Source organism: Thalassophryne amazonica, chromosome 7 (genome assembly GCF_902500255.1).
Source record: "Thalassophryne amazonica chromosome 7, fThaAma1.1, whole genome shotgun sequence".
Lineage (NCBI taxonomy): Eukaryota > Metazoa > Chordata > Actinopteri > Batrachoidiformes > Batrachoididae > Thalassophryne > Thalassophryne amazonica.
This window is the reverse complement of record NC_047109.1, coordinates 109,657,149-109,678,678: the sequence shown is the minus strand read 5'-3', so window position 1 is coordinate 109,678,678 and position 21,530 is coordinate 109,657,149. Positions and strand designations below refer to the sequence as shown.

The 21,530-nt window shown below is 41.1% G+C and overlaps 1 protein-coding gene across 1 annotated transcript; it reads right to left on the bottom strand.

Annotated features, from left to right (window-relative positions):
- Positions 1-324: 324 nt before the first annotated feature.
- On the bottom strand, positions 325-20,871 carry gapdhs (glyceraldehyde-3-phosphate dehydrogenase, spermatogenic). The gene is made up of 11 exons (XM_034175319.1): positions 20,852-20,871; positions 8,978-9,031; positions 7,009-7,105; positions 6,743-6,849; positions 5,356-5,446; positions 5,140-5,258; positions 4,886-4,967; positions 4,339-4,490; positions 3,974-4,136; positions 1,234-1,331; positions 325-775 (listed from the first exon to the last, which is right to left on the bottom strand). Exons 2-11 carry the CDS (start codon positions 8,998-9,000, stop codon positions 706-708), a joined length of 1,002 nt encoding a protein of 333 aa, XP_034031210.1. The 5' UTR covers positions 9,001-9,031; positions 20,852-20,871; the 3' UTR covers positions 325-705.
- Positions 20,872-21,530: the final 659 nt, after the last annotated feature.

Below are 21,530 nucleotides of genomic sequence, written 5' to 3'. Positions count from 1 at the left end.
GTACTGCCCCCTGCTGGAATGGTGTCAACCCAGAATGCAATTGGCAACATTTGCTCATTATCTGTAGTTTCTCCAAAAATATTTGTCCTATCAACTTTGTTTTTGCAGCGTTCATCCTTGACCCCAAATACACAAGCACACCAAATGTCAACTTTCCCTTTTTTTTCCTGTGTGATCAACCCCCCACCACACACACAGTGAATATTTTGTGGTGCCATGAATGCGCATTCTGCCAGATGTGACTTGAATAAACTGTTAAAATCTCTCCAGTAAATTACCATTTACTGTTTGTTTAATGGCATTAATAATAAACGAGGAAACAGCTTTGTTTTGAACTTTTATTGGTCTTTATTCTTAACTGGGTTTACATGAGTTACTCTCAGTTTTGCCCTTACACTCTATTAAGCCTTTATAACACATAAAACAGGGAGATGGATACAGCAGTTACCATAGTACTGAGCCATAACGACACATCTAAAGTGACGATGAGGGAGGAGGACACACGGACACGAATACCTTCACTAATCCATCGCCTCGGGATTAAAGTTCATAACGGATAAACTGAGAACACGCACACACATTGTTGCTGCTGCCTACGTTTTAGTAGAGCTACGAGCTGTGATGCTATGGCTGAAACCTGTGATGGAAAGAGAAGGAGTGGGTGGGATGGTCCCTTTTCTGATGTCACCAACTGACAGGACGCGTCTACTCCCTGGAGTGCATGTACAACAGCAGGTCAGCAACACGGTGACTGTAGCCAAACTCATTGTCATACCTAGAGGAAAAGAAATAAAAAAAACAAACAAAGATTAGACTTTAAAAACGATCTTGGATTTTAGATCAATAATACCTTGCTTTTTCAATATATAGTTGGCTATTAAAAATATACTGTGTAGCTTTATAGCTCCATAAAGGAGATTAGAGTCAGGCCCATAGGTATTTGGACAGTGACCATTTTGTTAGTTTTGCCTCTGTATTTCACCACAATGAATTGATACAATCAAGATGCGGTTGTAATGTAGAATTTGAACTAAGGGTCACACACAGGGTGGACCCTGGACAGGCTACCAGTGTGTTGCAGGACCAACACACATACAGCAGGCATCAGTTCAAGATATCTAACAAAAATGGCACATTAATGTGTCAGAGCTACGTTATAGATTTTGATTAAACCAGAAGAATTGTGTTGCCAGGTATGAGAACAGACAGTAATTAAGATCTGTGAATACTGACCAGGAAATGAGCTTCACAAAGTTGTCATTGAGGGAAATGCCAGCACCAGCATCAAAGATGGAGGAGTGTGTGTCACCAATGAAATCAGAGGACACCACCTGGGGGGGGGAACAAAACCTCACATCAATGTCACCATTTTACACAAAGCATTCAAAACCAGACCATTTAACAGATCAACAATTATTTGCCGAAAGGATTAAATCAGTCTAAAATAAAGTCATTCTTAATGCTAGTTTGGACAACCACTTTGAGTTGTGCTACTCCCAGAGGTGGGACGAGTCACTGTCAAGTCATCAATCTGCAGCTTGCAAACAACTGGTGGTCATTATGACTTGGGACTTGCCGATTCATGACTTGAGAATGACTTCGTCCCACCTCTGGCTACGAAGTTCACATATAAAACATCCACACAGTGTAATGCAACTCAAATGTCAAACTGCCATTGTCACTCTCTGGTGATCAGCAGTGTAAGTGTCTGCTGCAGGGAGTGATGACAGCAAAGCAATCACAATACACATTTATCAATCAATCAACTTTTTTCTTATATAGCGCCAAATCACAACACACAGTTGCCCCAAGGCGCTCCATATTGTAAGGCAAGGCCATACAACAATTATGAAAAACCCCAACGGTCAAAACGACCCCCTATGAGCAAGCACTTGGCCACAGTGGGAAGGAAAAACTCCCTTTTAACAGGAAGAAACCTCCAGCAGAACCAGGCTCAGGGAGGGGCAGTCTTCTGCTGAGACTGGTTGGGGCTGAGGGAAAGAACCAGGAAAAAGACATGCCGAGAAGGGGGGCAGAGATCGATCACTAATGATTAAATGCAGAGTGATGCATACGGAGCAAAAAGAGAAAGAAACAGTGCATCATGGGAACCCCCCCACAGTCTACGTCTAAAGCAGCATAACCAAGGGATGGTCCAGGGTCACCTGATCCAGCCCTAACTATAAGCCTTAGCGAAAAGGAAAGTTTTAAGCCTAATCTTAAAAGTAGAGAGGGTATCTGTCTCCCTGATCTGAATTGGGAGCTGGTTCCACAGGAGAGGAGCCTGAAAGCTGAAGGCTCTGCCTCCCATTCTACTCTTACAAACCCTAGGAACTACAAGTAAGCCCGCAGTCTGAGAGCGAAGCGCCCTAATGGGGTAATATGGTACTACGAGGTCCCTAAGATAAGATGGGACCTGATTATTCAAAACCTTATAAGTAAGAAGAAGAATTTTAAATTCTATTCTAGAATTAACAGGAAGCCAATGAAGAGAGGCCAACACGGGTGAGATATGCTCTCTCCTGCTAGTCCCCGTCAGTACTCTAGCTGCAGCATTCTGAACCAACTGAAGGCTTTTTAGGGAACTTTTAGGACAACCTGATAATGAATTACAATAGTCCAGCCTAGAGGAAATAAATGCATGAATTAGTGTTTCAGCATCACTCTGAGACAAGACCTTTCTGATTTTAGAGATATTGCGTAAATGCAAAAAGGCAGTCCTACATATTTGTTTAATATGCGCTTTGAATGACATATCCTGATCAAAAATGACTCCAAGATTTCTCACAGTATTACTAGAGATCAGGGAAATGCCATCCAGAGTAACGATCTGGTTAGACACCATGCTTCTAAGATTTGTGGGGCCAAGTACAATAACTTCAGTTTTATCTGAGTTTAAAAGCAGGAAATTAGAGGTCATCCATGTCTTTATGTCTGTAAGACAATCCTGCAGTTTAGCTAATTGGTGTGTATCCTCTGGCTTCATGGATAGATAAAGCTGGGTATCATCTGCGTAACAATGAAAATTTAAGCAATACCGTCTAATAATACTGCCTAAGGGAAGCATGTATAAAGTGAATAAAATTGGTCCTAGCACAGAACCTTGTGGAACTCCATAATTAACCTTAGTCTGTGAAGAAGATTCCCCATTTACATGAACAAACTGTAATCTATTAGACAAATACGATTCAAACCACCGCAGCGCAGTGCCTTTAATACCTATGACATGCTCTAATCTCTGTAATAAAATTTTATGGTCAACAGTATCAAAAGCAGCACTGAGGTCCAACAGAACAAGCACAGAGATAAGTCCACTGTCCGAAGCCATAAGATCATTTGTAACCTTCACTAATGCTGTTTCTGTACTATGATGAATTCTAAAACCTGACTGAAACTCTTCAAATAGACCATTCCTCTGCAGGTGATCAGTTAGCTGTTTTACAACTACCCTCTCAAGAATCTTTGAGAGAAAAGGAAGGTTGGAGATTGGCCTATAATTAGCTAAGATAGCTGGGTCAAGTGATGGCTTTTTAAGTAATGGTTTAATTACTGCCACCTTAAAAGCCTGTGGTACATAGCCAACTAATAAAGACAGATTGATCATATTTAAGATTGAAGCATTAAATAATGGTAGGACTTCCTTGAGCAGCCATTTATTTACATAAACAACATATTCTGTGTGATTTGGTCCCTTAAATTCGGACAGTCAGTCATTTCTACGTGATTACTGTCTAAATCAACTTTTCAAATAGCTTTTGAAGTCTGCTAGATGTTATGACTAAATCCATTTCAAAATACCTGCTCCCTCACAAAATAAACAGACTTCCATCCAAAAACCCAGCTGAGTACAGTTACATGATTCACCCATTAACTGGGGGCTGTCTGTATCTCAACTGTGGAGATTGTAAAATCAGCAAATTCCACTTTTTTAAATTTTTGTTTTACAATTTGAAATGGTAAAACTGGCTGTTACCTGGTCCTCGGTGTATCCCAGTATTCCCTTCAGGGGTCCGTGTGCGGCCTTCTTCACAGCTGCCTTGATGTCAGCGTAGCTTGCAGGTTGGGATAGACGGCATGTCAGGTCTACCACTGACACGTCGGCCACGGGCACCCTGAAGGCCATACCTGTCAGCTTACTAGACAAAAACAGACTGCTGTCACAATCTGTTTTAGGAACTTCACAACATGAGCTCATGCTTCCTGAACAGCATCTCAATTTGTTCTTCTAAAACAGCGTCTCCGGTTCAGGATCCTTAATAGATACACCGAACAGACAAGCAGAAATATCCCAGGAACGGATTGGGCTGACGAGTGCAAATGTTTCTGGTTTCTTCTTACCCGTTGAGTTCAGGGATGACCTTGCCCACTGCCTTGGCAGCACCAGTAGAGGCTGGAATGATGTTGGAATGAGCACCACGTCCATCACGCCAGGCTTTGGCAGAGGGACCGTCCACTGTCTTTTGAGTAGCTGTGTATGCATGAACAGTAGTCTGCAGAGGACAGTGAGTGACATCAGATAAAACAAATCATAACTCAACACTCAGCCCACATTCTGGGAACAATTTAAGGCTTTTTATCCTGTACGTGTAGTGAAAATATGAGTACTGTCAATATCCAAACCATCAGTGTGGATAGCTAAGCAGAGGACTGAGTTGCATAAGAACTTCAAAACATTTTCACCAGCATGTTTACATTCTGTTCCAAGTCATCATCACTACTATCAACTTATTTCATTCATCAGTGGAAAAGATTTCCCATAAAACATGCACGTATGGTCCAAATGGACCAAAAGTGTCCATACAGTCACTGATGTATAATATCTCCACAAATTAATCCATTCCCAGAGACATAATTTTGGTGAGTATAGCACTTGTTTGTGACTTACCATGAGAGCTTCTTCAATACCGAAGTTGTCATGGATGACTTTGGCTAGAGGTGCCAGGCAGTTGGTGGTACAGGAAGCGTTACTATCAAGAGAATGTTGAATAAGGGTATTAACTGTTATGTGCTACTGAAATTGGTTCACTTGTATTCATTTATTATTGCAGTGAAATACCTCAAAGATGTGAACAGATAAATGCTGGAACATGCCTAAAACCATTTATAATTCAGGTCTGCCCAAATCCAAACTTGTGTTACCTGACGATTGTCATGGAGGAGGGGTCGTACTTGTCCTCGTTAACACCCATGACAAACATTGGTGCATCAGGCGAGGGGGCGGAAACGACTACACGCTTCGCTCCACCCTGGATGTGAGCCTGGCCGGAGACAGACATCATGCACAGGTCAGATGATGTACTACTGGTGAAATTTGTGAGATCATATCAGGAAGTGTCTGTGTGGTTGTATACATACAGAGGCCTTCTCCACACTGAGGAACACTCCAGTGGATTCAACTACATACTCAGCTCCAGCAGCTCCCCATGGAATCTCTGCTGGCTTCATACTAGAATCAGACAAGGAACAGAGCAAATAAGTGTCACAACTACCATGTTACGCTGACAGGACAAACCTAGTCTTCATGAGGACAACTCAAAGACAGCAAATCATCATTTTGTTACACAAAATATCAGAAAACAATGAGACATTGGGGGTAGCTGCTTGCGCAGAGGAACAAAAAATGTGGTTCAGCATTCTTATGACAAGTGGATATTCTGTGTTGTTGTGGTCTGTCCCCTGTCCTGGTCTTATGTCCTGTCTGATAGTTTTTATGTTTTCCAGTATGTCACACTTTGAGTTCCCCTTTAGTTTGGCAATTACTTATGGTTTGTTTTAGGTGCTACTCACCCCAGGGTTCTTTGTGAGATGACATTTGACTCCATCTCTGTCAGTCCCTGCATAGCGTTTGTAGGTGTGTCCCTATCACTTGGTGTTCCTTCACTTTGTGTGTCTCATCACAATCACCTCACCTGTCGCTTGTCACCTCGTTACATGTCACTATTTAAGTTTGTCACGTTCTGCCTTCAGTTGCTGGGTTATTGGGGTTTGTTCTGGCCCCGTTATTTGGACTTGATCCAATAGTCCTTGATTATTTGGCCTATTCCTCGGTTTGGGACTTGCGTTATCCATTATGGCTTCAGTAAATAAATGCTTTACCATTTATCCCCACTGGTTTCTGTCTGCACTTTTGGGTTGAAACCTTTTGAAATCGTAACACTGTGCTACCTCAGTAGAGTGTCCTGAGGTGGCAAACAATCATCTCTTATCAAAATGATAACTGATGTGTAAAGACTGACTGATAAAAAAAAGACTGATTGTGAAAGAGATAAGTTGAGAAACGGCTAAAATTGACACTGTGCTCACAGTACACTGTTTTATACCACTCCAGTTTATTGACATTGTATTTGTGCAGTGCAGGCACGATGCCTCAATGGACTGAAACCACAGTGAGTGCAACAAGGGTGTCAAAGTTATAAGAGCAGAACTTGGTACAGTGGTAGGATTCTTTCTACGTGGCCCAAATTCATCTGGGATAACAAGAGTTCATATCGTACGTGCTTGAAGCTTGTTTCCTCTCACTCTTATACACAAGATGTGACCAAAGAATGAACCCAAACTTATGTGTTGAAATACTCTTGTTTCAACATAAGCAGAGAGGTAACGTTAACCTCCTCAAGTATAAAAAAAAAAAAAAAAAAATTTTTTTAAAGAAAACAGCAGAGCAATGCTGAGCTTGACCATTAGCTTGTAAAATATCACCTGCTTCTATTCAAAGCATAAAACTCAAAACATCTTCTCTTACCATTGGAAAACACTGATGGCGTTGCCGTCAACGATTAGCTTGCCGTCGGCTTGACAGACCTCACCATGGTAACGGCCGTGAGTGGAATCATATTTAAACATGTAGATCTAGAAGGAGTGAATGAAAAAGTGGTTTTATAAAGGCAAAAAGATTATGCATGAGTGACATAGCAATTGTTTAAGAATCCACCCCCAAATTACTGTTCTTACACTGTTAAGATTATTAAAATGGGAATAAATTGTGTAAGTTGATGGACGGTTTCTCACCATGTACTGTAAGTCAATGAAGGGGTCATTGATTGCCACAACCCTGATGCCTTTCTGAAGACAAGCTCTCAAGACCAGGCGGCCAATACGACCAAAGCTGCAGAGAGACAGAAACCACTTTCACACATGTATGTGAACAATGCAGGACACTGTGGTGCAGGAATATTGTCTGACAACCCCATTCAATCATGACCTCAAATGGGCTCAATGTAGAAGTCAAATGCAGGATGACATCTGTGACTGCAGAACATCTCATAGAAACCAGAGTTTGGCTGGATCAAATTGAATGTTGGGGCTCTGGAGTAATTTAAGTCCAAGATCTGACCTGCAGCAGTTACTGACATCTTAACACTTGGTAAATTTTGTTGTTTTTGACCATTATAATAAAGAATCAGTTTCTGATGAAATTACGTATTAGGTCAAGTATGAAGTGGGCATACACTGCAGGACAGAACCACCTTCGGTCCTGGATAGCAACCACCCATGGCAAACAACTTGCCCATCTCAACACTGAGGCATCTGAATGCTGGATTCATGGTCAGAGAAATGTGCCACATAGCCAAAATGGTAAATGGACTGCATTTATATAGCGCTTTTCCATCTGCATCAGACGCTCAAAGCACTTTACAATAATGCCTCACATTCACCCCGTCAGGGTGCTGCCCATACAAGGCGCTCACTACACACTGGGAGCAATATGGGATTATAGATCTTGCCCAAGGGCCCTTAGTGATTTTCTAGTCAGGCGGGAATTTGAACCCAGGATCTTCTGGTCTCAAGCCCAACACCTTAACCACTAGACCATCACCTCCCCCAAAAATGTCATAGCTGAAGTTCCTCCATGATGCAAGTGGTACAGTCCATCAAAGTCTCCCTCAGTAGCGGTTCATGTGGCACAAAGTCATTCTAGGTGTATGCAAGGATCCTCTGAAGACACCCAATACCAAAAACATCCAGTTGTTGCCTTTAGTCCAGGGGTGGCCAAGTTCAGTCCTCGAGAGCCACCTTCCTGACACTTAGTTGTCTCCCTGCTCCAACACACCTGAATCCAATGAAAGACTCGTTGGCAGACTTTTAATGAGCCTTTCATTGGATTCAGGTGTGTTGGAGCAGGGAGACAACTAAGAGTGTCAGGAAGGTGGCTCTCGAGGACTGAACTTGGCCACCCCTGCTTTAGTCAAAGGTTCACATCCATACAGTAATTCAGGAAGCACCAGAACCTTAAAGACTTGGACCTTCAAATGTAGTGACATCAACAAACACCTTTGTCTCGGGATCACATGATTCCACAAGCTCTTCTCAGGTGTCTCTCAATCTCAAAAGCAAAGGACACAGAAACATGAACCTTACTGCTGAAGCAAGTGAATCTCTCTCCAAGTTCAATACTTTCACCACAGAGATATAATTCTAATGGGCGAATCCAGGAAGTCTATGAAAGCCTGGATCTCAACCTTGAGCCACAACGATCACAAACCCAGGCACCCCCGATTCCTCACTCAAATTCTCAAGTACTGCAATCAGGGAATCCACTGATTACCCCAAAACAACAGCATTGGCCATTAATTCAGTTTCAGTAAACCTTTCTTTAATGACAAAAGCACTTAAGCCATTTGTCTCTTAAACACCGTAGGAGCCACGACACATTCCAAATGAACACCAGAATTAAATGGGAAGAAATCAGAGATTCTACACACACTGACACACAAAGATGTGTGTTGTGTCAGGAGGATCTACTCTCTCATTAGTCATTCTATGTGGATACATGTATTAAAATGAATCCAAAGAAGTCCCATCACCCAGTTTCAAAACTTGCCCACTAACACCAGAAAATAAAAATAAATAAAAAACCCTAACGTCTTTCAAAAATTGCAGCTAATTAAAGTCATAATTCTACCATCATCTTCATGCTGGGACTCTCCTGTATCAGCATAAAATACAATGCATTTACTTTTTTTTCCTCCAAACTCACCCATTGATTCCAACACAGACCATGGTTGCAGCTGAATGGGGGGCACTGAGTCACCTGGAGGTAAAAAGGAAACAGGAGTCATTGGGAGATGACATATCCCCCCCGGTCCCCACAAATCAGTAATACAAAGTGCCGGGGATCACCCAAGTAAACACTTATGCTAAATAGGAATGGAATTGGTCAACTGGTTCTTGAGATATCGTGCAAACAAGAGTGGCAATAACAACATTTTGAATATCTCGCTGTGACCACAAGGTCACCGTAATCGACTGGTGTCAGGGGATCACCCAAGTACACCCTTATCCTAAATATGAATGAAATTGGTGAACTGGTTCTTGAGATATCGCGCTAACAAGCAAAAACGGATGGACGGGCAGGCGAAGACGCTTATCGCTATACGCCCCATATGATGTCAGAAAGGCAACTGGATAATGGCAATAAATGCAAACATACAGGCTTCTTACTCATTCAATTAAATTTAAATTTTATTGATGAGCTCAGGTCTAGGAGCATGAGCTGCTGCCAAGTGCTGGCACAGTTCACCCAGGGCAAGTTTCGGTGTGTTGTGCCTCAGCTGCAAAAAGACATTTTTCACTGTGATGTGGACAATGAGTGATTCAGAATGTTGAGCGCTTATTCACTCCCACCAGTGCAGTGCAGAGGATACAGACATCGGTTCCGCTCATGCGTGCACCCACAGCATGTGTGCATACCTGACACAAATTTATCACAGAACCAAGATATTCGAGATGTAAGCTCAGCTCTTGCATGAATTCAGAAGGCACTGTTAATACAGTATTCATACCATTTGCCATTGTGTTTCATTTACCGTACAATAGTTCTTTTTAGCATGCAATTTTCGTGGTACGCCCCAACCACCGCGCATGCTCACACTACTGGGGGTGGTGTTTAACTAAACATAGCGGAGTTTGTTTTGCTGGCAGATGACGATTTGAAGGAGCTAATTGACGCTGCTATTTCTTCTAACACACACACACACACACACACAAAAACCAATCCATGCCGAAAGCTGTCTGGAGGCACGAAGAGCTGTTAAGATGAAAAGCTGTACAAGTTTGACGCCATTTTTTGCTGGATTGAGGAAAGCAGACAGCAGTCTGTATAGTCAGCAGACGTCATCACGGACAACTGAGAACAGTTTTGGACTCCTATTTAATGTTTGTGTTGGACTGTTAAGCACCAGTGATGAGCACCAAAATGTAACTCCCTTTTCTGTTTATAAAATATCAAATGACAAGGATCTATTGTGCCGTTATATAAAACAAATAATGAATGTTGTTCCATTCTTTCAATAGAATGAATATTTTATGAGGTCAAAGATGGAATGTTCCATTCAATGAAGCGAACCTCATGAAATATTTGTACCACTGAACTCAAACATTCATTATTAGTATACTATCTAAGCTAATCTTTATGTAGAATACAGGCATCTATTGGGGGAGAACAGGACTAACATATTTCAGGCACATGATTAGAAAATGAAGGAAGGAGAGTGAGGGTGACTGAGTGCATCTGAATGTGTAATATAACATGTCTCTGCGGACTGAATAAAGCAGAAGCCTGGCCTTGACATTCTGCAACCTCATCTTTCTGGTCTGTTTAATACAATCATCTCCTTGTTTCTAACTTCAATACCTTCTCTTTCAACTCTAGCAAGGATGAGCACTACTGGCTTTCAGAACTTTTTTCCATAAACACAAAAGATAACCAGAGAAAGACCTTGAAACCTACCCTTTTGCTGAATGAGGAACAATGCTTTGGAGAACAGACAGCATCAGTTTCAGTAAACCTTTCCTCAATTGACAAAATTACTTCGATCCCTGACAACTAACACGAATGTAATTTTATGGGTGCAGGTTATTCTTTTTTAAAAAGTTTGTAATAAATACAACCTATCACAGTTATTTAAATACTTTGAGAATTCAATCAACACATGATCAAATAAGCCAGCACAGATTTTTAAGGAAGACTAAGTAGCTTCTTGAAGTTGTTAACTGGCTGAAACGATTAATTAATTAACTTGAATAATTTGATTACTAAAAATGTTCAAGGCAAAATCTTTGCCTTGAGGCTTCATTTAACGGTGTCGTACATACGCTAGGCCTGTATGTGGCGCTATAACACTTCCACAAAAAATGGTGAAGACAATAAATCATGCACACAGCCAATGTAAGAACTAATCAATGTAGCAGGCGATGCTACAACTTTACAAAGCTGTATGCTGGAGAAAATAAAGCCTTTTAAGAGGAAGATGGTCAGTGCTGATCATCTGAAACAGGCTTATTATGCATTTCAAGTAAAGCAGTGTGTTTGCATTTTATTTTTTTTAAACACGGTTTGGTTCACTGGCTGCTCTCCACCTCTACATATGAAGCAAAAGGACACACTTTAAGTGAATCATGTTTAACTATAAAAAAAAAATGCCTTTATTTGGATTTGGTAAGAGATTTTAATAACAGGCTGCTCAGTTGATTTATAAGTTTAATGACAGTTTGTTTCAGTCAAACCATATTTTCAGGTGTGTTAATTTCCTCCAGAACTATCTGCCAAACTAGAAAACTGCTGCATCCTTGTAAGAGCAGAATACTGCTGGAATGAATTTGAATAAGGAAAGTTTGGGTTTTTCTCACTAAATGGATGCTGCACTCACTGCAGTTTATTGTCTGGAATAGTCCCAGATTGCATTTCACAGCTTCTAGAGTTCATTTTCATGCAGGTGGTGTTGGGGGGTAATTTTGGGTTTCAGCTTTTGTTTTTCACCACTTTCATCCCTGAATATGTCAATCATGAGTCACGTTTGTGCAGATTAAAGTTACTAACTGGGACTCCTGTCTTGTTGGGAGAAAGAAATGAGAATCGTCCGCCGTTCTGTTCACACAGCTCCAAACACTGCGCGGCTCTCTGCCGAGTCAAGTTAGAACGATAGAATCCAGTCAGAATTAATAACTTCAAAGCGAAACACCATTTTGTTTATTTTTATTTATGTCCAGAGATCAAGGGTACAGTGACCAATTTCATATTTATTTACTTTAAGACTCAATGAAATACATAGAAAACCTGTAAAGCCTACTTTTAGTACAAAATTCACAAGCGGTATCGATAAGGGAATCGATAGATAAAATCTTATCAATACCCATCCCTACGGCACAGTGCATGCAAGTGCATGGATCAAAGTTGTGCAAGTGTCAGAGGGCCTTTACTCGCAGGACCTGAGACGGTCGGTGTCTCTGAAGTTTCAAGGCTGGTTTTCTGCTTTGAGATGGTTGGTGGGGGAGAAAGAGCCCCCAGTATCCCCAAAACAAGTCATATAACCATTACAATTACTCCCAAACTGTGAAATTCAGGTAAAAAGTGACTTAATTCCCCTTTAAGGGTCTACTGTGATCTTTCATACATGCACTGCTAATACTGCAAAACACCATTCATGTTGAAAGATGATATTAACCATTTACTTTCTATATGTCAGCTAAAAATTTTCTGTCAGAGGTTTAGAGTAGTCTTTCATGATTCAAAAATACAACACATCTGCATTTTGGTCAACAGCTTGCCTACTGTTGCATTTTGCTTTGAATTGTGACCACAATGATGGAGGGGGAAAAAAAAAAAAAAAAAGGCTTGGCAATTTAAAAAACACAAAATTATTGGAGAGATATTTTCTGAAAATTTCTAAATGCGGCAAATATAAGTGAATACAGTAGCAACAGCTAGTGCTGCATAGCCAGTACGCAATGTGTGTTTCTGTGCATGTCAGGCAGAGAAACTAATGGCACTGCAGACTGTCCTTGAACAGGGTTGACTGTCATTGTAGTTGACTTTAATCTCCTAATCTGTTGTCCGTGTGTGTGTGTGTGTGTGTGTATACTCACGCGCATCTCTGTGGGGAACAGAAACTGGCAAGAACAAGCACTTTAAAATTGACTAAAGGGGGGCAACCAGATCAGGATAAATTATCTCCATCATGTAGAGTCCAGTCAAATGAAACAGAAAACGTATTATGAATGTTTTTAGAGTAAATTCTTCTATGTGTACCCATTTCTAGCACCTTCCTTTCAGACCTCAGCAGACACTTACATTCTGCCCACAGCATCAGGCACAAGGCCACCAATCCAGGAAAACCAGAGGGGGTCTGCCTTTCCTCTTCACTTTGTTCCCACCATCAATCACCTAGTGTGCTGACCTTCTCCTTTTCACCTCTTCTGGAGTTTGCTTTGCCTTGTTGCCTACACTCTTTCACACTTTTGGGGTCAGGTCCATAAGTAGCTGGACAGTGTTTTTTTTCTTAATCACTTACCAAATACTTATGATCTGAGTCTCTCTCTGCTCATGCCACTCTCATTTTGTCTCACAGAGCAGTTGCACTGCATTTTCCAACACAAAATGGCCATAGTCCTGATCAACAACATTGTGGCAGAGGGGATTTTTTTCTTCACTAAAGTAAATAAAAACTTGACCTGAGAATGTTTCCCTAAATACAGCATCAAGGACATTTTGTGAATCTCAGAATGTGCCTGTGGAAGGTGGGGCACCTTGTGGGGGGTTTGTTGGCAGTGGCTGGGGTTGGGTTGAAACTGGGGAGTGTCCTAATTTTCAATGACTGATCTGGCAGAGGTACAATTGCAGATTAGTGCAACCGGGACTCTGGTCTTTGCTTCCGGGTCGTCCTTTCAGGCAACATTTGCCTATACATGGTTGCTTAAATGAAACACTTCTCTTACTGCATGTTGTGACAATTCTGTGTTTTATTTCGCTGGTATGGCCAAAAGCAGATGGTTGCCCCACTAAGTTTTGTCTGCTTGAGGTTTATTCCTATAATCAAGAAGTGTGCTTGCTCAAGGGGTGGGTAATGTTTAAACATTGCTTGTGATTTCGTGCTGTAAAAATACATTGAAAGTATGGGCCTCCATACCAGAATTCTGTAGTTGTGAGTCTAGTGACCTAGCAATCAAAGGTGGCAATACAGGTCAAATGTCTTTGGACATTATATTTATACCCTTTCAACAAGCTAGAAAAGTCCATTCTTGTCTTAAAAATAGATAATCGAATGTGTCGGCAAAAATACCCCAGACAAGAATAGGGTTGCGTATCGAGAACTGGTTCTTTTTGGGTATTACTATTATTGTTGTCGTTGCTATTATTAATAATAATAATAAATAAACAAAAATCAATTTAAAAATTACAATTTGTAATACATTTGACTCTTATAACAAACGCTAAGCTATTAATTATTATACAGAAAACAAATGCACACAAACGAGCCGAGATGTGAAAAGCTTAATGCTAACTTTATCATTGAAAATGCCATAGACATGCTAACGTGTTAGCTTCGGTCCTGTTCTTAAATTATAAATTACATCTATCAACTGTTTCAGAAGACCATAACAGGTCGGTTTAACATAAAAAATGTAAATATTACTCACAGACATATGCTCTTTGGGGTTTTAGCAGGGAAAAATTAAGATAAACCGAAATAAAACAAAGAACCACAAAGCAGCGAGTCGGATCAATGCTTCAAGCTTCAAAGAATAGCTGCACTGCAGAAACGGTTGATTACGGACCCTGCAGGGGTTCTGTAATTGATGTAGAGACAATTTTTCCCAACAAACACCCCCCAAAACAATGGCCGCTCTGAAGGACGATTTGGAATTGTTAAGCAAAAAGGCTACTGATGTCGGTGGATCGAATCATTTCTTCACAATACCCGAAAAGAACCGGTTCTCGATACCCAACCCCAGTGATTTCCTCCAGAACTATCTGCCAAGCTAGAAAACTGCTGCATCCTAGTAAGAGCAGAATACTACTGGAATTAATGTGAATAATGAAAGTTGGGTGTGGTTGGATAATGGCATCGATAGATAAAATCTTATCAGATTTGGACTCCACACTGCCACAAATCTAATACAACACATTCTAGGTCTAGCTTGTGTTTTTATATCAGATTTTCTTCATCCAACATGAAACCGTACACAGTACAACATGCTGCAGTGCAGCCTTCTCCTCTTCTGAAACTCTTGAGAGCAAACAGAAGCACTTTAACTGTTCAATACACATAATGGAAAGACATGTTTCTAGCACTTTCCAAGCCTTTCCATTACTCCAGCCAACCTTCCTCTGTCTCCACCTCTTTAATCTGTGTTGTCTTTGTACAGAAGCAATCTCTTCTTTTGGTAGATTTATGTTTAGAAATTCAGTGATTTGCTCTGATACCAGATGTTAGACCAAACCCAAAGCTGAATACTTAAAGTCTTTTGTAGCCACTTCCCTTTCAGATTGGCTAGCCAAAGAGAAAATTCATTGGCCTATGATAGTGCTGTTATCCTCGGTTATGGGAAAGTAAACTGATACTCACTTGTCTCCTCCATCAACTTTACATAAATAAGCGATAATTGGACATAGTAAACAAATGTATATACACAAGATGGGCTCCAGCTCCCTCATGGCCCTTAATTGGAGTAAGCAGTTATAAAAAATAAAAAAGAAAGAATGAATTAGTATTGTGTCAGCCGGATCCTGCAACATAATCCATGTCATCACTATCCCCCGTTACTGTTTGTTGCCAAAAAGAAGCTTTGTTAAACAATATATCAAAGTATAGAGTGTGTCAATTATGTTGACAGCATAATTCGATGCTAACACTAGCCAGTCAACTTTACGGAGGACATGTATTTACTCTGTTGAAGCAGAAAAAAAAAAAAAAAAAATTTTTTTTTTATAAACACATTGAGTATACGAGGTCTGTTAGAAAAGTATCCCACCTTTTTATTTTTTCCAAAAACCTGATGGATTTGAATCACGTGTGCTTGCATGAGCCAACCTTGAACCTTCGTGTGCATGCGTGATTTTTCTTCACGCCTGTCGGTTGTGTCATTTGCTTGTAAGCAGCCTTTGTGTGAGGATGGGTGGAGTCTCTCGTCGTTTTCTCTTTGCAAGGAAATGGCGTAACGACTGGAGCACCGCGACTGCAACACATTTTGCCACAAACTGGGCGACAGCCAGGTGGAAACCATTTGGATTATTCAGATGGCTTTCGGTGACGATCCTCTGGGCATCACACAGATTAAGGAGTGGTACAACCGGTTTAAAGACGTCCGCACAACGGTGGAGGGCGCGCCGTGCTCCAATCGGCATCAACACGCTGAAACGACCGGATCATTTCCAAAGTGAACGCTGTGGTGATGTGGGACCGTCGTGTGATTATCCGAGAAATTGTGGAAGAGGCGGACATCAGCACTTTTTCGGCACATTCCATTGTGAAAGAAGATTTTGCCATGAAAAGAGTGGTGGTGAAATTCATTGGCACGAAGCTGATGGTGCAGCAAATGCGCCTCCGTGTTGAAGTCTCACAGAACATGTTGTAACATGCCCAGCTTGTCAACCATTTGGAAGATTCAGACGGCCTCCGGTGGCTTTTCAGTCGTGTGACTATCCGAGAAATTGTGGACAAGCAGGACATGTCCTGGGGGGGGGGGGGGGGGGGGGGGGGGGGCTGCACAATATATCATTTGAAGATCACCATTGTGATGTGGACATGGGCAATTGTTACATCTCAGGACTTGTGTTGGGGCATAATTAATTAAGCATGCATGTTTACATTGCCAAGTGATAAGGGTAAAAATCCACTTTTGTTTTCATGACTAACCATCAAAAGATGTCAAAGACGTTGAATTTACTCAAATAAAGGAGGCTGGTAATGAAAGTGCATGGTGGCTCCCCTCAACTTCTCTTGTTTTTGGTGACCGAAAAGATACTTTTTAAAAACGGGTCCCAGAGTGGATAAATGTGAAAATGCTGGATTTGCATCTCTGTATTTCTGAAATGATGATGTCATAGACTGCCTCTGTGACCTCAGATGTTCATAATTAATGACACGTTGTTGTCAGTATAATTCAAGGCTTTTATGTCTTGGTGGGTCATTAATGAGATTGATGTTCATCACGAGCAGAAAGCTGGAGACGACGGATGGCTGTGGTGAGCACTGATCGCGAATAAATGGAGAACTGTGACGCTAATAAAATAATGGCAGAAAGAACTTTCAGCTTTTAAAATAAGTTACTTTTCTTCTTGAGAAACAGACCCAGGGCATCGTATTATAACACTAAGGGACATCTTTAAAAACGTTGCATTTATTCACAAGCGACTTCCACGATAAAGAATTAAAGTTTTTCCAAGTGCCGTCTTCCAAAACAAGGCAGTCTTCTGTTGGTAACAGCTTTCCATGGGCTGTGATTATGAATTTGGTTGAAAGAACAAAACAGGTCAGATTAAAAGACTTTAATTACTCATTTTGGCACTTTGAAACATTCTAGCTTTCTGCTGCTACACTGATTAGCTCCTTACACCAGCTGTGAGCATTCATCTCCTGCATTTTTTGTGGAAGTGTTACAGCACCACATACAGGCATGGCATATGTACTATAGCGTTCTTGGATACAGAGAGATGATCCTGCAGGATATTCATATATCGCAATATATGTATATCACTATGGGATAAAACATTATGGACCTAACAAACAATGTAAATAAAATCGATCGACCAATTGATCAGTGTTTCTCCTATAACGTTTTCTGGGCAAGGCCGAAAACTTTCTGAAGTATCCTTGCATTTTTGCTGGACTCTAGTTAACCACAGGGGCTAGACAGTCGACTGCTCACTCAGCAACACATCTGTCAAGAAGTGGAGTAAAGCATTTTAAATATTTAACTGACACCTAATCTGCAGCACTATGAAAAAAAAAAACAAGGACAGCATAAATGTCAAAGTAATTACATGCTATGTGACATTTCATCTCATCACCTTCTCTCGATTATACATTGGGATCTTCTTGTGGCTACATTAATTCATTTTCTAATCTTGATTACTCCAATTAAGGGTCACGGATGGAGGATGAATCCTATCCTAGTGATGGCTGGGGGATGCAGGTTGCACCCTGGACAGGATGCCAGTCTACCGCAGAGAGGTCACATATAAACAAACATATTCACACTCTCACCTACAGTCAATTCAGAGTCACCAGTTCACCTAACCTGCATGTTTCTGGAAATGGAAGGAAAACAGAGTACCTTGAGGAAACCCAAGCAACTACAGGAGGAATTTACAAACTCCACGAGGACCTGGGACCATCTCGCTGTGAGGTTATAGTGCTAACGGCTAAACCACTTTGCTGCTCATCTTGTCACTACATTTAAGAATGATAATAGTAATCATCATCATGGGCAGCACAGTGGTTTACTGATTAGCCATGTTGCCTCAAAGCAAAAAGACTGTGGTATTCCTTCCCACCTGGTCCTTTCTCTGTGGAGTTTGCATGCTCTCCCCATGTCTGTACAGGCTCCATCTGGGTGCTCCGGCTTCCTCCCACTTCCAAAGACATGCAGGTTAGATGGACTGGTAACTCTAAAGTGACAAAAAACTCTTTGGACACTGTCTGGCTGCTGTAAAGGGCTATATAAATAAATGTTGATTGATTGATAGCAATCTTATCAAACAAACTTGTAGGTTGTGATAGCAATTTGTGGTAAACGCAAAGTAAAGGTGAAAATGTGGGGGGCGGGGGAATAAAAAAAAACAAAAAAAAAACACACACACCACACATTAAGCAGCACAACTAAACTGGGGTGGGTGGGTGGGGGTGTTAGTAAGCAAAAAAAAAAAAACCCTCCAGAATGAATTCCTGGACATCAAAATCCCAAAATTTTCTGGGAGCCGTCAGCAGCCCCCAGACCCCCTATCTGCAAAGATCAGCGTTCACAAAAAAAAACACACCTCGCTGCCATTTCAGAGCCAGGCTACCAGCCTGGTTATTGTTACAGTCCTTCAAGAAGCCTCAGAATGTCCCATTTTTCAAAAGCTCCGCACCCTGTAATGGGAGACAGGGGCCCCCCTTCCGCACCACTGCCCCACTCGGTTGCTCCGCTCCCTCACATCTCGTGTCGCCCGCTTGCTACATTTTCCTAGAAAAACCCCTGAAAGGCTTATAACTGAAACCCCCCACCTCAGTTATCACTTTATCATATTCAAATTTTGCAGAAGCTTGATTTACATGACCCATATTGAAACATGCATTTATACCCACCAGTTCCAGATAAAGCCATCAATCTGAATCATTCTTTTCAAATCCGTAACAGCAACGGACTATGCCCTCTGTTTTAACAATGATCAAAAATGTAGAAAATGGCCAATTCACCTGATAATTAAAAAAAAGTTTATTTAGACCCAAATGTAGACATTATGGGGACAATGGCACCATACTTGATGCACAATTTTCAAGTCACTCTTAAGCACAGAACCTGAAATAAAACATAAACCAAACTACATGCAATGAATCATGATATTGAGGTCAAACTGTTACAACTATCAAAATCCATTTAGGACTAATACAAGTAGTTTCTGATTATGTGAGCAAATAAGGGCAGATAGGACTGTTCACATTGTCCTCACCCTGGCTTCTGAAGGGGTGAAAGTAATTATCAGAACAGGGCCTTAAAACCATGTGCTACGTGCCTACAGCACATAGCATCTTCCTGGTGCTCCTGGGCCTATGTAGCAGTGGCTGCCATTAATCCAAAATCTGGACAATAAGGTGTGATAACTTGTGCTCAGTGCTTTCAAATCATTTCAGGACGATAAAAAGCTTGAAAATAAAGATTTCTAGTCTGCCAGCATCACTATAAGAGCTGTAGGCCTGCTGTGACCTTCCCCCTGCTGTAGTGACGACCTTGAAACGACAAGAATGTAAGGCTGCATCTGCATATATTAAATGAAAGATTAAAAGAAAGCATTTAAAGCAAATAAATAAGTACTGATTCATATATATAAAATAAAGAGAGCATGCACAGAAATACATTGTGACAGCCATGCTTCAACATGCATTCATTTTTAACCTATTCGCCATTTTTTCATAAATTACCCCGTTAGTTTCTCTCTGAAAAGGCATTTATCAGATGTAAAGCTTTTTAGGCCTCTTATCGCATCAACAGGTCGATGGAGTCAAACTGCGGCAGAATCAAGCGACACGACGCACAACCCGTCTGCCCTTCAAGATGACGCATTTTACATTTCCACACTTCATCAAGAGAATTCACCACTTTTCGTTCTAAGAGCGCAGCGGCTTCCCTTATTTGCGACAAATCCTCATTGAAATGCAATGACGCATCGATCGACTTCATCAGGAGGAGCCGACGAGGCACGTAGCTTCTCATCTCCATCCACGTATAACGGTTTCATTACAGCTCAGCACGCCTCTGCAGGGCCGCTTTTACTGGAAACTATTTCAGTTTAGTTTTAAAAAAAAACAGAGCCACGATGCGAAATTGTGATATATATAGGGGTTCTTTTACCGCGTTACATAACAGCGTCTTTTTCCGCTTCCGCATGACGCAGCACTTGGAGCGGCTATTGTCACGTTATCCGCTAGCTTCGAATGAATGAATGAATCATTGAATTATTCATTTTAAGTGCACGATAAATAATCCATTACTCCTTTTACTCTTTATAACCAGAAACCCTATGCTGCGAGTGTTTCAGTTAGGAAGCCAGATTATCCAAACGGAATGTATTTGTTACACAATGCAGTCAACCTCATTCCAGGTGATAGCCGCATCCCCCATTTTCATCCGCACCGCTTCAGCGCAAATAAAAAAAAAAGCCCCCCCAAAAAAACGTATTAAAACTGCTGTAATAGCCAAGGGGATGTATTTGTTATATTTCAGCACGATGTTTTCTAGAAAAAAGAAAAACAAAAAAAAAAAACGAACTAACATATCTTACACCGTAATTTGACTACATCGCTAAAACGACGTGTAAAACTTTACAATGGAAGGCCTGCGGATGCTGACTTTTAATCTCGGACGATCTTACCTCTGAATTGATGCTGCTAGAGTCGGAGTAAGCGAACGCAGCAGTGTCGCCTCCCGGTTTTATACTGCTCACGTGCCTCCGAGATCCCGGTTGCCCTGACAACGTGGATCACGTCATCTTCTTCCTGCTGCAAGGATCCATTCTGCACGAGCGTCTGGTCACGCTGCTCCAGAGTGGTGACCGCCACGAAAACACGGCATGTATAAATCATACAGCGACCGCCGCAATCTGAGAATGAATTACTATGAAACATAATATAAAACAGACGTAAAGATCGGAAAGTAATGAGCTAAAAGTCTGGTAGTTTGCTGAAAGGGAAGTGATGAATGACGACGCATTTAATGTGACTCCCACATTCATACATGTAGACACGTGGATCTGATGAAATGCTCATACAGCTTCAAATTCCAAATCTCATTAAGAAAACAAATGTTGGTTTGTTTGTAGGTTTACTGCAGACTATGCAGACAACATAAAAACTGTTTATTATTACTCAGCACTAAATTTTAATTTAAATATTTTAATTAAATGAGTTTATATCGGGCCAAATCACAACAAAGCTTCCTCAAGGCGCTTTGCAAGTAAGGTCTAACCTTACCAAGCCCTAGAGCAAGCACACAGGTGACAGTGGAAAGGGAAAAACTCCCTTTGATGATATTGTAGAAGAAACCTCAAGCAG